This window comes from Lissotriton vulgaris, chromosome 3_1 (genome assembly GCF_964263255.1).
Source record: "Lissotriton vulgaris chromosome 3_1, aLisVul1.2, whole genome shotgun sequence".
Taxonomy (NCBI): Eukaryota; Metazoa; Chordata; class Amphibia; order Caudata; family Salamandridae; genus Lissotriton; species Lissotriton vulgaris.
Genome location: NC_141689.1, coordinates 273,352,107 through 273,368,455, shown reverse-complemented (window position 1 = coordinate 273,368,455; position 16,349 = coordinate 273,352,107). Strand labels below are relative to the sequence as shown.

Here is a 16,349-nt window from a genome sequence, read left to right as displayed (position 1 = left end):
AAAAATATCTGCCCTGCAACAGAGGAAGAAATGCAAGCACGCACCTTGCTTTTCCACCATGGAAAGATACTTAACTGTACGAGTTTTGGGTCGGAAACTACATGCAGAGCATTTGTGAATAGCTGCCAGTTTTAAGGTGATGGTGAGAGAGCGAAATTTGAATGAAAATTATGTATACATCATATTTACAAGCTTGTGGCGTAATGTTAGCCAATGTAACCGCAGAAGTGAGAAAATGTATTCGTATTTACTCTAGAGTGTTTGTTAGAAGTAGAAAATCCATATAGAGTGTGAGCTAAAGTAGAAATGTGTGGACTGTTTAGAAATATTAGACGTGTTAATCAAGTTACATGTATGTAGCTGCTAAATGAAGAAAGATGTAAGATGTAAAATGAAGAAACGTGCAGACCACATGGCACTGTGTGAGAAGAAATATACAATTGCATCTTTTACGCGACATGGATTCATTATAATCAATGATTTTGCTTACATATATATGTTAAAGGCAATATTCTATAGAAGTGTTTTGTATAACTTTAGTGTGGTAGGTTAGCGTGTTATTTTAAGCAGAGTGAATTAGAGTTCACAGAGTGTAGAATACTGCATGTAATTTAGTGAGCCCAGATAGATAGTGGCTTGCCTTTGATCTGCACGTGTGAGCTACAAGTCAAAAGTCTTGTTAAAATAAATTGCCAATGCTGGTCGAAGTTTTACGGCCTAGTAAGATAAGAGAAGCCTGGAATTTGGGGCCCTGTTTCGAAGTGTCTGTTTCCAGGTGCAAGGGGGGTACCAATCAAAAGCTTTATGAATAGAGCTCTGTTTGAGGAGATAGGCTTGGGTCCGGAGGAGTCAACCGGAATGTCATGGGGGTACCGGCACGATGGAGACGGCGCCTGGGAAGCAAGGTCAACTTAACAGACGATCCAAAGAAACGAAACTATGGAAAAAACCAGAAGCAAGACCACGTGAAATGTATACGTGGTGGGCGTCTCAAAGGGGCGTTCCACCCATACTGTGATTTTGTATTAGGGACAGTACCCCGGGGAGGAGGTAGAGCAGATGGCCTGAGGACTCTTAGAGAGCGGATGGGTAGGCAGAAAGGGTACTGCTACACGACATAGGTTTTCATCTGAGACTAAGAGAGATTGAGCTTCTTCGGAAGTTCAACGGCTGACACCTTTTTAGGTAAAGAGCTTGTTAAGTAGGGATGTCATCTAGCATAGTGTAGGGACAGTTTAACCTGTTTCATTTCTTTTCTGTAAATGACGCTTCAGATTCATCTTGTGTCAACGATATTCAACTTATTGATTTTTGAATTGGTTTTAGTAGTTTTCTTCTGTCGATTGAGATCTCTTAGAGAGTTCATGTTCATTTTATTACCTGTATACCTTTTGAACCTCTTAATGAGGTGTTTGTATTTGCAACTGATTTTGGCTTTATAATAAATCTTTAAAACTTTCCAGTGGTAGGTGGTTCTTTAGAGTTGCGTCAGTCTATGGGGTTGATTTGATCCATGTGGGTTGCCTTTTACTCAATGACAGTCAATAATCGATTCAGATAGGGACTCAAGTGAGATAAGGATCAGGGTGATAAGATAATCGATCAAAATCTCACGCCCGCAGTTGGTAGCAGAGAAAGATGGTTGGCTTCTTGAGGAAGGCGACCTAGGTTAGGTCAAGATTACCCCAAGGCCCCTAGTCATCGATGACCAGAAGAAGAGCCACCTGTCGAAGAAGGTGCTGACGGTGCGAGAGAAAAAGCAGCAGAGTCGGTCGAGAGTGAGTATAAGGGTCATGCGTTGCCAGATTGCGGTGTTTTGTGTTGTACCTGTGTTGTAATGTCAAGCGGAGTTGAATGCCTGTAGTGTGATTGAGAGACGGTTGTGAGCGCGCGCAACCGGGGAAAATCTTAAGTCCAGGGAAGGGCTTAAGTGGTTCGGGTGTATCGGACATCCAGAGTAATTGTCTACCATTGTGAAGGGGGTCATGAGGTACCATTGATCGCCCGCAGGACCGTGATAGGGGGAACGTAAGAGTGAGTGTATGAGTAAACGGACGCTGGACGGACGTTTACTGTGTGTAAGTAACCTATCAGTAAGTCGATCGTCTGACCCTTAGGGAAGACGTTTCGTCAGTTGAGGTGACAATTACAGTTAGACTGTGGACGTACAGTCAAGGAAAGTGATCGCTTGGTCGGAAGTAGTCATTTTCCGGTGTATGAATGAGACGCACGCAAGACCGGGAGACGAGCTGAGAAAGGAGGGGAACTGTTGCAAAGGGGACGAGTGACGTCAGAGTGAGCCGCGCTGGGATAGGCTGGTTGGTGTGAGCCGCGCTGGGATAGGCTGGTCGGTGTAGAGCCGCGCTGGGATAGGCTGACCAGCGAGAGCCGCGTAGGGATTGGTGGCTCATCATCTTCGGGAAGTAAACAAGGAAGAGAATTGAAGAAAAGCGTAGAGTCTTAAAAAATGAAGTGTTTTAAATGTCTAAGGGCGATCTTTAAGAGAGACAGAGGGAACTCATATGCTGGGGAAGAGGCCCCACCGGAGGGCACACCAGCTTATTACATGGCTGTGAATGTTGGGTTACACACTATACTATGGATCTCTAAGTGGAGCAAGTTAACAGAGGGAAATGAGGAACTGACGTTCCCGAGATTCGGAACCTTTAGGTTAGAAGTGTTGAACCAGTTGAAAGCAGTAATGCTCGCAACGAGACCTCTACCCAGGCCAACACAATTCGAAGCCCTCAATGCATGGTTCAGGGGGGCGTACGACCAGAGTTTGACCAGACGCCAAGAAAGAGTGAAACGATCGGTAAGAGCAGTACAGGACGCTAAATGGGATGATGAAGCTAAAAAGTGGAGAGTACAGAGAATAGACGCAGATAAACTGTACCCAGTGATAGAAGTTACGGGAGAAAAGAAACCTCCAGAGGAGGATGAGGAGAGCGAGACGGATGATAGTCTGATAGATAGGCTATTATCAGACAGACCACCTCCGTACAACAGAGAAGCTGAACGTCCCGAACTCCAGCAGGGGGACGGGGCCGGAAAAGGGGAATATAAACCGCTCCCCATATCAGACTGGGAACCAAGAAAAGGCGAGGAAATACCTCAACCTAGTCCAGTACAGAGAGTAGTCGGAAGGTTCGTGGTACAAAAAGTGCCAGAAACAGAGTGTGCCAGGTCGTATCAGCTACCAGATGCTTTACAAGTACCTGTTACCATAGGTCCCGTAGTGTCAATCTACAACCCAGAAAGAGCACAGGAGGAGGAACAGGCACGATGGGACAGGGAAAGAGCAGAGATGGAAAGCAGGAACAATACGATAAATTCACAAAGGCAGTTGCTAGGACCAAGAGGTCAGAGTACCCCATTGGATTCAGTAACGGATCCCTTAATAGAACAGGGGGGTCAGAGAGGACCGATGGATCTGAGGGGACCTCGACCGAAATCCTTTAAGGAGTTAAGGGAGTATTTGAAAGAATGGGACACTGCTGTAGAGATTCAGAATAAAAGAATAGAAACGGAAGATGAATGGAGAGGCCAAGATAACAGGATTCTCTCTCACTGCGGGGCTGGCGAAAGCAGTCCGGAGTGGGACGGAAGGAGTCAGGAAAGCAAACGAGATACCTGCCTTATCACCGGTGGCAATAGACAGATGTGTGAAGAGAAGAGTACAGGATGTGGGGGGATGCCTCGCCCCATCCTCAGTGAAGGAGAGCGAAGGACACAGGAGTACAAGAATAGTTACAGATGCACTCACCATACACCAGGCGAAAATGTGCAACATTGGAGTCGCGGGAGTATGGAGAGTCGCGAAGGATCTCATCATGTGTCCAGTGATCACGGACGAGATCGTGGGAACATGGAGAGCTGTGAGGGACCTTATCGGTTACTGAGTGACACCAGACAGCAAGGGAATGGTGGAGACATAGAAAGTAACGGGGAATCCTATCATGTGTCTAGAGGGACAGAGCCGAAGAGACAGAATGAGATTGTGGGAAATAGAACAATGTTCCATCATCCACCTAGGGAAGATGGAAGAGCATGGGATTTAGACAGATGGGAACAAAGGAGGACTCCCCATGACTCACTGGGGCCTAGACGTAGGGCTCGGAGTTGGGACGAGAGAGATGTTAACGCACCACCTAGGAGTGAGGTACTGAGAGCTGAGGTAAAGGCAAAAAGACTCAATGTAACCAGTTTAAAATCAGATCTAGATGAAATAATAGACGGCACATTGCCAATGGAAAGAATCGATCTGTATGAACAGGATGAGATACTGTTTATGGCAAAGGATGTTACTCGGAAAGCGAGGTCAGTGCATGAAAGACTGAGTTGGCAACCAGGTACATGATAGACTTATCAAGAACTAAGGCGTTACAGGGTAACCATAGGCTGAATTGCACGGATCAGGACCTAGACGAACGGAGGACGATTGGGCTGAAAATCCACATAAAAGAACTAATCTTGGGTATAAGAGTATGGAGAGATTTGGATAAATGGGAGGAAAGATGGGCCAAGAGAGGGACTGTCAGAAGGAGTGCGATTGGGATGTCCCCAGAGGGAGGGCCACAGCGAATGGAAGCCTTCCCTTTGCGAGAAATCGCGAATGGAAGCTATGTGCATGTGCCCTGGAGTAGGGGGGACTTAGCGGCATTTACCAATTCTTTCCCTAAACTGAGGGAGAACCCCGTGGAGTGGTACAAGCAGGTAGAGAGGTTTGTAAAAATCTCCAAAGTACTGTGGGTCGATCTGAACACCTTGTTTGACATTGTAGTACCAGGGGATTTGTGGACAGCATGCAAGCTTAGTGTTGAATGGCCCATTTCTGAACCGGATAGGGACGCCCAGACGAATGGGCCATCAGAGAAAGTCATGGAAAAGTACGAGAGGGTAATGGCATGGCTGAAAGAGAAAGTGCCGTTGCAGGACATAGACTGGGTTAAGATAGATCGAACCACTCAGGAGCCGAAAGAGACTGTCCATGAATATTATGAGAGATTGCTGAAAGCGTTCAAACAGTATAGTGGGTTGGATGTGATGGATCCTAAGGACATAGGACATTTTGTGTCAAAGTTCGTTTTGGGTTTGAGACCTGACATTAGCTTGATGATTCAGCAGCATTTGATTTGTTGGCAAAACAAACCCTTAGATGAAATTCTGAGATATGCAAGGTACTGCAGCGATGAAATAGACTCGAAAGCAAAGAAACTTAAGGAGAAACTGATGTTGGTACAGATGCAGTCAGCAGGAAAGGGCGGACAGCGGCAACAGACGACCGGAACCCTAGGGAAAAAGCAGAATAATCAAAATAAAGACTATGTGGACAAACAGAGACCTAGGATAGATATTGCGACACTGAAAAAGACGACTAGGTGTCACCAGTGTAACGAGGTGGGACATTGGAAACGCGAGTGCCCCTATAATGTAGAGACTGGAGAATTAGAGCCTGAGGAAGACGATGTCCAGAGCCGTCTGGTGAAGGGAACAACGATACCGAAGGGAAAGTTTATCCAAGGGGGGACTCCGACTCCTCGAGCCCAGTTCCCTCAACCACCTCGTATTGCGAACGGAGGAAAAACCTATAGACAGCTGCCACTGTTCGTAGGAGGAGAGGAATGCTACTACGTTGATCCCCTTATGGGACAGCGAGTTAATAGAGAGGAAGATTGCACCTTAGGAGCAGCCTTAGAGGTAGACCAGAGGGGACCATACGTGGAGGCTGAAGTGGCAGGGTGTCCTACAACCTTTCTGGTGGATACGGGGACCACTCGATCCACTCTGAGATCAGCGGTGGTCCCAGGTCTGCCAATGTCAGGAGAAACGATACAAGTCGTAGGAGTCGCAAATAGGAGAATGACGAATCCTTTGACAGAACCAGTGTCGGTAAAAATAGGGAAATATAGTGATGAGCACCAGTTTGTGATATGTGATTCCAGTCCTGTGTGTCTGTTAGGAAGAGACCTGTTATGTAAACTGAACTGTACGATATATTGCACGCCCCAAGGAGTAGAAGTGCAGACTAACGATGATGATGCCGACTTTAAGGTTGCAAACTCACAGGTATGCGTGGAGCTATATCCTACCTTGACGGTGGAAGAGCTTCCATGGGACTTGAGAGGTGCGGTGTCATCTGAGGTGTGGGATTTCACAGGGGAAGAAATAGGATTGATTAAAGGGGTAGAGCCAGTGAAGATCATGGTAAAACCAAATGCTGAGTATCCAAGAACACCCCAATACAAGTTGACCCCGGAGACGATCGCAGGAATAAAGCCTGTGATCGAATCCATGATTAAGCAAGGAATACTGAAGGAAATCGTGGGAAGCCCGTGTAACTCCCCGATCATGGGTTTGCAGAAACCTAGTGGGAAATACAGAATAGTGCAGGACCTTCGGAAAATTAATAACATAGTTGTTTCATGTTGTCCAGTGGTACCGAATCCATCAGTGATACTGTTTCAGATACCATTCCAAGCTGAATGGTTCACGGTGATAGACCTGTGCCAGGCCTTCTTTTCAATCCCCTTAGATGAGGAAAGCCAATATCTTTTCGCTTTTAAGCTGGAAAATCGTGTTTTAACATGGTGTCGTATTCCCCAGGGGTATACAGAAAGCCCATCGATTTTTAACCAGCTGCTGAAGAAAAATCTTGAAAGTCTAGTACTCCCCATGAACTCGGTTCTGGTGCAGTACATAGACGACCTACTTGTGGCGTCAGAGACTGAGGAAGCTTGCAAAATAGACACCATCACCTTATTAAATCACTTGGCTGAGAACGGACACAAGGTGTCTCCAAGTAAATTGCAGTATTGTTTGACAGAAGTGCAGTACTTGGGTCACAGGATTGAGAAGGGAAAACGAAAGGTGTCACCAGACAGAATAGAGGCAATCATGAAAATGAATGCGCCCACAACACAAAGAGAGGTCAGGATGTTCTTAGGAATGGTTGGGTATTGCCGGCAGTGGATAGCTAACTTTTCATTGAAGGCAAAACCTTTACAAAAACTGACGCACAAGGGGGTGAGTGATCCGGTACCATGGGACAAAGATTGTTTGATGGCGTTCCTGCAGCTGAGAGAGGACTTGTGCCGTGCTCCGGTTTTGGGAATGCCGGATTACGAGAAGCCATTCTTACTGTATTGCTGTGAAAGAGAAGGTTGTGCTTTGTCAGTTTTGGCTCAGATACATGGAAATGCCCGTAGACCAGTTGCATATTTCTCGGCTACATTAGATCCAGTAGCCGCAGCGTTGCCCGGATGTCTTAAATCCGTTGCTGCAACGGGTGTCAGCATTGAAAGATGCGAGAATGTTGTGATGGGACACCAGTTAGTGGTGTATGTACCGCATTCTGTTGAACTGTTGATGACCAGGACCAAGACACAGCATCTGACAAACAGCAGGCTCACGCGCTATGAGCAAGTCATTTTGGCTGTCGAGAACGTGACTCTCAAGAGATGCTCTGTTTTGAATCCTGCCACTTTAATGCCACTTCCAAATGACCTAGATGATGATGTATGTACAGATCATGACTGCCCTGATGTGACTGAACTATGCACCAAACCATGACCAGATATCGTAGATGAGCCATTGACTGACCCCGATGACCCCGATGAAATATTCTTTGTCGATGGCTCATGCGTAAGAGACGATATTGGTCAGCTGAGAGCAGCTTATGCCGTTTGTACCATTACCGGAGTTGTGGAAGCCGCCTGCCTGGAAGGAGTACATTCCACTCAGGTAGCTGAAATCATTGCTTTGACCCGTGCCTGTTTAGCCGGTAATAAAATTCTGGGGGGCCATTCAATAGAATGCAATTAGATTTTATTGAAATGCCAAAGTGCAATCGCCTCAGATACGTCCTAGTGGTCGTATATTTTCCAGATGGGTTGAGGCTTACCCCACACGTAGGTGCGACACACTTACAGTAGCGAAGCTATTGCTTCGAGAACTGATACCGCGCTTCGGGGTGCCGGCCTCTTTGGAATCAGATAGAGGGACTCATTTCAACAGCGAAATTGTGAAGATGCTATGTTCAGCCCTAAGTATAGACCAGAAGCTGCACTGTAGCTATCGACCAGAAGCTTCAGGGATCGTGCAGCAAATCAACAGCACCATAAAGTCCCGACTTGCCAAAGTTTGTTCATCGACATCCTTGAGCTGGCCCGATGCACTTCCACTGGTCCTTATGAGCATACGTAGCACACCAGACAGAAGGACAGGTCTCTCCCCACATGAGGTGCTAATGGGGAGGGCTATGAGACTGCCATCCGTTCCAACTGCAGCATTGTTAAACATCACAGATGATTTGATCCTGGACTATTGTAAGGGACTCTCTGACGCAATTCATTCTGTGTCTCTTCAGGTGCAGGCTGCCGAAGTTCCATCGTCACATGACCTGTGCCATGACCTGTGTCCGGGGGACTGGGTCCTGGTGAAGAAACACGTCAGGAAGAATTGTCTAGACGTGCGCTGGCGTGGACCTTTCCAAGTCATATTGGTCACGAACACTGCAGTGAAGTGTGGAGGCTTGCCTAACTGGATCCACGCCTCACACACTCGAAGAGTTCCAGCACCTCTTGAAGAAACAGCTCCTCTCTCGGATGAAAATCCGGCTGAAAGCGGAGAAGCCACAGAGGGGATCAGCCAAGCTGCAGAGGTGCTAGAGGAGACTGAAAGCGTGTCTGACCAGGCCGAGGACGGTCAATACACCAGCGAAACTGAAGCTGCGACAGAAGGAGAAAGTAGCTGGGAGTACGAATCGGACACTGATCAAGCTGCAAGTGGTCCGGAGTCAAGTGCAAGAACAAGAAGCAGGAGGACAAGGAGTGGAGAAGCTAGCTGGCCGGAAAGAAGAAGGAGGCCAAGCCTGAGAGCAAATCCAGAGAGAACTCTTGTCCCGATTTCTGAAGACTCAGACCTAGACGAAGGTGCAGCAGACTCTGACTCCGAGAGTCCAAGAAGATCAAGGAGAGTACGTGTGCCCTGCCGAAGATACGCCACTCCTGAGTGGACCTACCTGGCGGCAGATGTCTTGGGGACAGAGATCCGAGAGGGTGAGGGAAGTGCAAGTGACCAATCTCGATCCAATTGTAACGGTGGAAGTACGGATGTTGACACCTGGAATCGAAACTGAAGGGTTGCTAACGTTCACACTCCCCGTCCCCCTGTATCTAAGCCGGATAAAGGACTTGGTGCTAAATAGATTAGACTTTCCAACCTTGGGTCATCCGGTACCAGCACAAGAGGAAACCATCCTTTGTCTAGAACTGTTGGAATACGCCATTAGGGCTGCTGGCACCAGAATTATTGTAGATATCTAAAGACTTTGCAAATAAACCAGTGAGAAAGAAGATAACCTAGCGCCTAGTGGAAAGAAGAAGAAAATTAGGGACTTCATTTAGTGGATGGAGAAGGGCTAGGGTTGTCTGTTATTGAAGATAAAGAGACTTTGTGGTGAAGAGACTTTGTCATTTTTCAAGTGTGATTCGTAGACCGAAAAATCAAATGTAAGCTGAGTGAAGAAATCAAAAGAGACTTTTTCAAAGAAAGCTACGCTATCTGATAAAATGGAAACCGGCAGTTCGAACCGCAAAGCAAAATGCATAATAGGCACACTTATAGCAGTAGTAATTTTTCTCATAATCATAGTAGTTACTGTATCATACACAGTGGGACATGCAAGTGTAACTGAGACAAGAGATGTAAAGCCTGTAACGACTTTGAAACCTGTTCTTGGTGGAAAGAAGGAGGAGAGCAATGTAATACAGGAAAAGGCGTTATTGGCAGCTGAGGCTCGTAGGTTACACGTAGATGAGTCGCAGAGAAATTTCAGAACAAACGCATATGCTAAACTATTGTATGAGTATATTGATGCCATGGAGGCCAGGGATTGTTATGTCTGCATTCAATTGCCGGCTTCCGTAGATGAAGGCATACGATATCATCACCTTCCATTGACATATGGGATCACATGTAGTTTACTGCTCAGTATATTTTATGGTCGAGAGGGGTTTGAATACTACTTTTCGAATTATGATTCGGTACTGCCCGAAGTCCCGAATTATAAACAGATGAACAAATGGGACTATTATAAGAAGGATGATAGACTGGCTAAATTCTTCCTTCCTTGGGATACATTAGATACTTCATATGCACGCCGAAATAATCTGACTTGCAAGGTTTCAGAGATCGAGAAAAAGTTTATTGGTCAAGTTGATTACCGTTACAGGAGGCAGAAGAAATTGGCAGGACAATGGAAAACAGATTGGACCGAAGAGGAAAAGGCACACAAAAGGAAGGGTAGTAATGGTCCAATAGCGTTAGATCGAACACAGAAAGGAAAGTTATGTCTGACCCGAAGCAAAACGTACTATGAGAGTGTATTTGTAGGTGAAGTTAGTTGTGAACACGCTTTCCGATTAGAATACTATACGAAAGATTTCATGAAAGGGATGCAAGTGATTCCTAATGTATATTTTGTATGTGGAAGAAATGCCTACGTAAAGTTGCCTGACAATTGGTATGGTTCATGTTATTTGGCAATTGTCTTCCCCAAAATATATCATGCAAAGGATTTGGAGATTATAGAGGGAAAGGCTTCGACAAGAGGGAAAAGGGATGCAGGAGATGCTGAATTAGTTGGAGATGTATTTGGAGCCATGTTTCCTCTTTTAGGTTTGATACTTAATGATGTCAAGATCAGGAGAATGTTGTCTGCCAGTACTGCAAGGTCATTGATGCTGGTGGAAGGAGAGATGCAATCGATTAGGGCAATGGTTCTTCAGAACCGTCTTGCATTAGACGTTCTGCTAGCAAAAGAGGGTGGAGTCTGTAAGGCTTTGAAGGTCCAGGAATGTTGTACTTACATTCCAGACAATTCAAAACCTCTTGAGAAGGCTATACAGAATATTACTAAGATACACCAAGAGATCGAAGACCTAACAAGGGTAAATGTTTGGGAAAAAGTAGGTCATGGAATGGGCAAAGTTGGAGGTTGGTTTGCCAATCTCGGGAAGAGCCTTGTCTGGTATATTCTGCAGCCTATTCTCATAGTCTTAATCTGTATGATCATATTATGGGGTTTAGTGAGGCTGTACAGATGGTATAGATCAAATAGGTTGCAAAGATCCATGAGAGAGCGGGAGCGGAGATTAGCTGCTATGCAAGATAATCAATACAGAAGTTTGAGAGCTCTAGAAGCGGTAAAAAGAGGGAGCCTTGCAATAAGTTCTGTGTGACACATTCAAATTGACATATTAGTGATGACCCCTAGAGGTCATCAAAGGGGGGGAACTGAGAGAGCGAAATTTGAATGAAAATTATGTATACATCATATTTACAAGCTTGTGGCGTAATGTTAGCCAATGTAACCGCAGAAGTGAGAAAATGTATTCGTATTTACTCTAGAGTGTTTGTTAGAAGTAGAAAATCCATATAGAGTGTGAGCTAAAGTAGAAATGTGTGGACTGTTTAGAAATATTAGACGTGTTAATCAAGTTCCATGTATGTAGCTGCTAAATGAAGAAAGATGTAAGATGCAAAATGAAGAAACGTGCAGACCACATGGCACTGTGTGAGAAGAAATATACAATTGCATCTTTTACGCGACATGGATTCATTATAATCAATGATTTTGCTTACATATATATGTTAAAGGCAATATTCTATAGAAGTGTTTTGTATAACTTTAGTGTGGTAGGTTAGCGTGTTATTTTAAGCAGAGTGAATTAGAGTTCACAGAGTGTAGAATACTGCATGTAATTTAGTGAGCCCAGATAGATAGTGGCTTGCCTTTGATCTGCACGTGTGAGCTACAAGTCAAAAGTCTCGTTAAAATAAATTGCCAATGCTGGTCGAAGTTTTACGGCCTAGTAAGATAAGAGAAGCCTGGAATTTGGGGCCCTGTTTCGAAGTGTCTGTTTCCAGGTGCAAGGGGGGTACCAATCAAAAGCTTTATGAATAGAGCTCTGTTTGAGGAGATAGGCTTGGGTCCGGAGGAGTCAACCGGAATGTCATGGGGGTACCGGCACGATGGAGACGGCGCCTGGGAAGCAAGGTCAACTTAACAGACGATCCAAAGAAACGAAACTATGGAAAAAACCAGAAGCAAGACCACGTGAAATGTATACGTGGTGGGCGTCTCAAAGGGGCGTTCCAGCCATACAGTGATTTTGTATTAGGGACAGTACCCCGGGGAGGAGGTAGAGCAGATGGCCTGAGGACTCTTAGAGAGCGGATGGGTAGGCAGAAAGGGTACTGCTACACAACATAGGTTTTCATCTGAGACTAAGAGAGATTGAGCTTCTTCGGAAGTTCAACGGCTGACACCTTTTTAGGTAAAGAGCTTGTTAAGTAGGGATGTCATCTAGCATAGTGTAGGGACAGTTTAACCTGTTTCATTTCTTTTCTGTAAATGACGCTTCAGATTCATCTTGTGTCAACGATATTCAACTTATTGATTTTTGAATTGGTTTTAGTAGTTTTCTTCTGTCGATTGAGATCTCTTAGAGAGTTCATGTTCATTTTATTACCTGTATACCTTTTGAACCTCTTAATGGGGTGTTTGTATTTGCAACTGATTTTGGCTTTATAATAAATCTTTAAAACTTTCCAGTGGTAGGTGGTTCTTTAGAGTTGCGTCAGTCTATGGGGTTGATTTGATCCATGTGGGTTGCCTTTTACTCAATGACAGTCAATAATCGATTCAGATAGGGACTCAAGTGAGATAAGGATCAGGGTGATAAGATAATCGATCAAAATCTCACGCCCGCAGTGGTAATCTTACTAGATTGGCAGAATTCACAGCATTGAAAGCAGCATATACGATGATGCTTTTCTACAAGTCCAAGTTCTGTGAATCAGGATGTGGTTAGAAATCTTCAGAAATAACAACCTTATAGATCTGAATGAAACCTGCAGGAAGGAGGTTCCAATCCTGGCAAGACCGACCCTAACTCTCATTCATTTCTGATATGCAAAATCAAGAGGGCTAAATTGAGCATGTGAAACCAGACTGCAAATACATATTTTAGTCCTGACCCCCAGACAGAATACTGAAATCTCTAACTTACAATATCTATCCACAAAAATCCAGCCTTCACTTAAATTCACTATCGAGCACTTGTTCTCCCTCTCTTGCCCCCTTGTGCTAGGAAAGGGATCAAAGTGGCAAATTAACAGTGAGTAAGCTTGACTGGCGCTTGGACAAGTACAGGCATACATACATATGGCAGTAGATGTTTATCTATGCCTGTAAATTTGACAGTCTAAATTTAAAAAATATTTTTTTTTTTACACCGTAAATTTCATCATGGAACTGTCTTTTTTCAAGAACCAACATCTAAAACGAAGAATATAGCAGAAGAAATAAACAGAATTTCTGGTGGTGTCGAATGCAAAAGGCTGTAAAAGTAACCACAATAAAAACTTGGCAGCTCAAAGCAGACAGAACCATCCTGCAAGCTATCTTTGAAGCACACATTACATACACGTTGTATGTTTGGAAATAAAAATATGTTACAGCAGCAAGCAGCATAATCCATGTATTATTGAATTCAATTAAAAAGGACTTTCAAAATGTTTAATATCACTGACAAGTCTTTCGTACATAGGACCTTTTATGTTGTACAAACAAGTGTTTCTATGTCACTTACTCATCCAGTTTCTGACATTTAAGAAGCTTTGTTGACTGGTGAGGTCAAACATTAATAAAAATCCCATGGCATCTCTGAAAAAAGCAGTGGTAAGACTTCGAAACCTGGAGAAAAAGAAAACGTGTTAACCACACATAGTATTTCAGAAACTTAAATGTACATGCCATGTTTATAGCTCAATAACTCAAAACAGAGGAAATGGACAAAACATTAATGTAATTTTCACTATAAACTGAATATAAAATGAAATTTGAAAGCCATTTCATAAACTTTGTCTAGCTGAGTGACTAGATCATCTATTTATATGGGGCACTACGTCATCCAGTGGGCACGTATCCATCCGTCTCATCTTCAGCTGGATTCTGAATTCACGCCCAAGCACACAAAGTGGACGAGGCACTTTAATTTGGCAGCAAAATTACAGTCCATGGCAAAAAGGTCTACCATAGTATTTCAAATGTAGGCTTTTGGTGGATATCTCACGATGAAACACGTTCTACCAGTTAACATAGGAGGAACCCAGGCATCTTAAATGTTCTAGTGACAGTTTCACTACTATGGTATTGTCTTCCTGTTCTTAAAGTTTAAGTTCCAACTAACGCTTTTTGGGGCATTGGATAGCCCACGATACATAATGTCCAAATCATTCGATCATTTTATTTTTTCATTCAAGGTCTGTAACTTTTTTCCTGACTTGCAAAGCTGTAAGTTAACACTCTCTCCCATTCCATGTTTAAAAGAGGCACATGATTCATGATTGCGTTATATGGACATACTGGCGTGCAATGCCAAGCATCCACATACAGTGATCCTAAGTGTACTCACTTCTATTGCTTTCTAGCTTTCTCACTCAAATAGGATTTTCCATAAGGTCACCCCACCCGTGTCATAGCCCTACAATCCAACATGATAACTACGCAAATGTAGGCTAAGGCTGATTTTTTTTGTTCTTGTAAGGGCTAAAATCATTCCTAAGAGATACCGAGTGTCTGAGATTACACTAGGCCTGAGATAGTATTTCAGACAAGTTCTAAATCCTATTTAGCATAACAAGAAGCTCACTGGCATACATACTTCTCCTTGCCAGCATCCTCAAAACTTCATTTTTGATATGGAGATTATTTAGGCACTTTAAACATGCTTCATATCAATATGTGATTAACGTGGTTTTAAAGATGAATATGTTTTAAGGCAAATTAAATAAATCTTATAATTTATGAAGCCACAACTTTTTCACTAAAGGGCTGTCAGTTAAATATAGGTTATTTATATGCAGTCGATAACAACTCCAGTAATGAGAGTAAACCAACCAGTAGAATTACGTCTAATAATGATTGATCCTCTGCTCGAATGTGAAGCTTAACATGTGATTTGCCGATTGCATACCGATTTATGCAGAACGGTCTCATTTACTGACAATAAAACATTGTGTTTTCACTCGTAATAGCACTTCGTTATAAAATCCACTTTGAGAAAATAACAGGTACATATAATGATGTGCGGTTAGTTATTAAACCACAGATGGTTTTGGTGGAAGCAGGAATGTAGTTAAATCAGTAAAGAACGAGCATTTGGCAAAAACCTCTTATAAAATGTAATATTGTCGATGTCCCAACTTAATGAATCTTGTCATAATTCCGAATGTGTTAAATATATCGACTAATTGATAAAGGGCAGAAGGCATGGAGTCAAAGTAGATGCAAATTTGAATTACCTCGTTACTACCAGATAAAATATTAGTAAAATGCGCAGCACATTAAAATCAAATTCCATGTTAGCATTTGTCAGAACCCATCTAAGAGGTTCTCACGGCAAGCAGGAGTTACTTTGCCACACCGTTGGGGTTTAGGCCTTTTACTCCTGGTGTCCTGTGGCTGACTTACTATGGATTCTGTGTAACTGGGCCAAGTAACCCTTCAGCATTTAACTCTGTGGTAGCACGGGTCTAGCCGTCCAAGGCTTCTCTGGCACAGGGGTAGATACAGGGGGGTGAAGACAGGCTCACAACCCCAAAGTACGTTCAATAGCAGCAATAAATGAAAGTCCAGTCTTTTATGACAAAGGTATTTATATACCAATAGAACGTGAAATTAGACATAACTAAATACACACAGCCCACTGAGGTCAGGGCTCTACTGTTAAATAGGTAGTCTCCTGCATCCCACTTCCCTCTAGGAAACAGAGCTGCATGTTTTTTTTTGTTTGCCAATGTTATTCAAGGATTAGAAGGAGAGCTACAGTATTTATGTAAGAATCTTGGTGCAACTCATTGTACAGACGTGTATAGGCTTTTAAAATGGGACACCAGCATGCATATAGTATTTGCTACCTCACGATTTCTTGCTGCAATGTGGTGGGCTCGTCTGCAATTTTTAAAACTCCAATGAAATAAAATTTTCATTTGTGGTTATTGATAAATTATGAAAGACTTTTTTCTTTTTATTAATGTATTTTATTTTTTCAAAATCTCTTTTAATCCTGGACATGAAATGTTGTCTTTTATGGTTCCACAACCGAAATAATGATTAAGAACTAATAATTGATTTTCACAAAGAGGCTGAAACACTCGCACACAAGGTGGAGGCAGATTCCAGGGACCTGGACATCAAGGTCAGAGTCTTCGAGTTGGTTCTTCCCATCCAAAGGTAGGGAGAAGACTGCACTTATTCAGCTTAAATTGGGCTTTAATAA

The 16,349-nt window shown here is 43.5% G+C and overlaps 1 protein-coding gene across 2 annotated transcripts in view; it reads right to left on the bottom strand.

Annotated features, from left to right (window-relative positions):
* Window positions 1-16,349, bottom strand: part of RAB27B (RAB27B, member RAS oncogene family) — a 624,827-nt gene that overhangs the window by 43,453 nt on the left and 565,025 nt on the right. For both annotated transcript variants that reach the window (XM_086960406.1, XM_086960407.1), the window contains one exon: window positions 13,659-13,762. In XM_086960406.1, coding sequence (XP_086816532.1) covers window positions 13,659-13,762 — 104 coding nt within the window. The remainder of the gene's footprint in view (window positions 1-13,658; window positions 13,763-16,349) is intronic.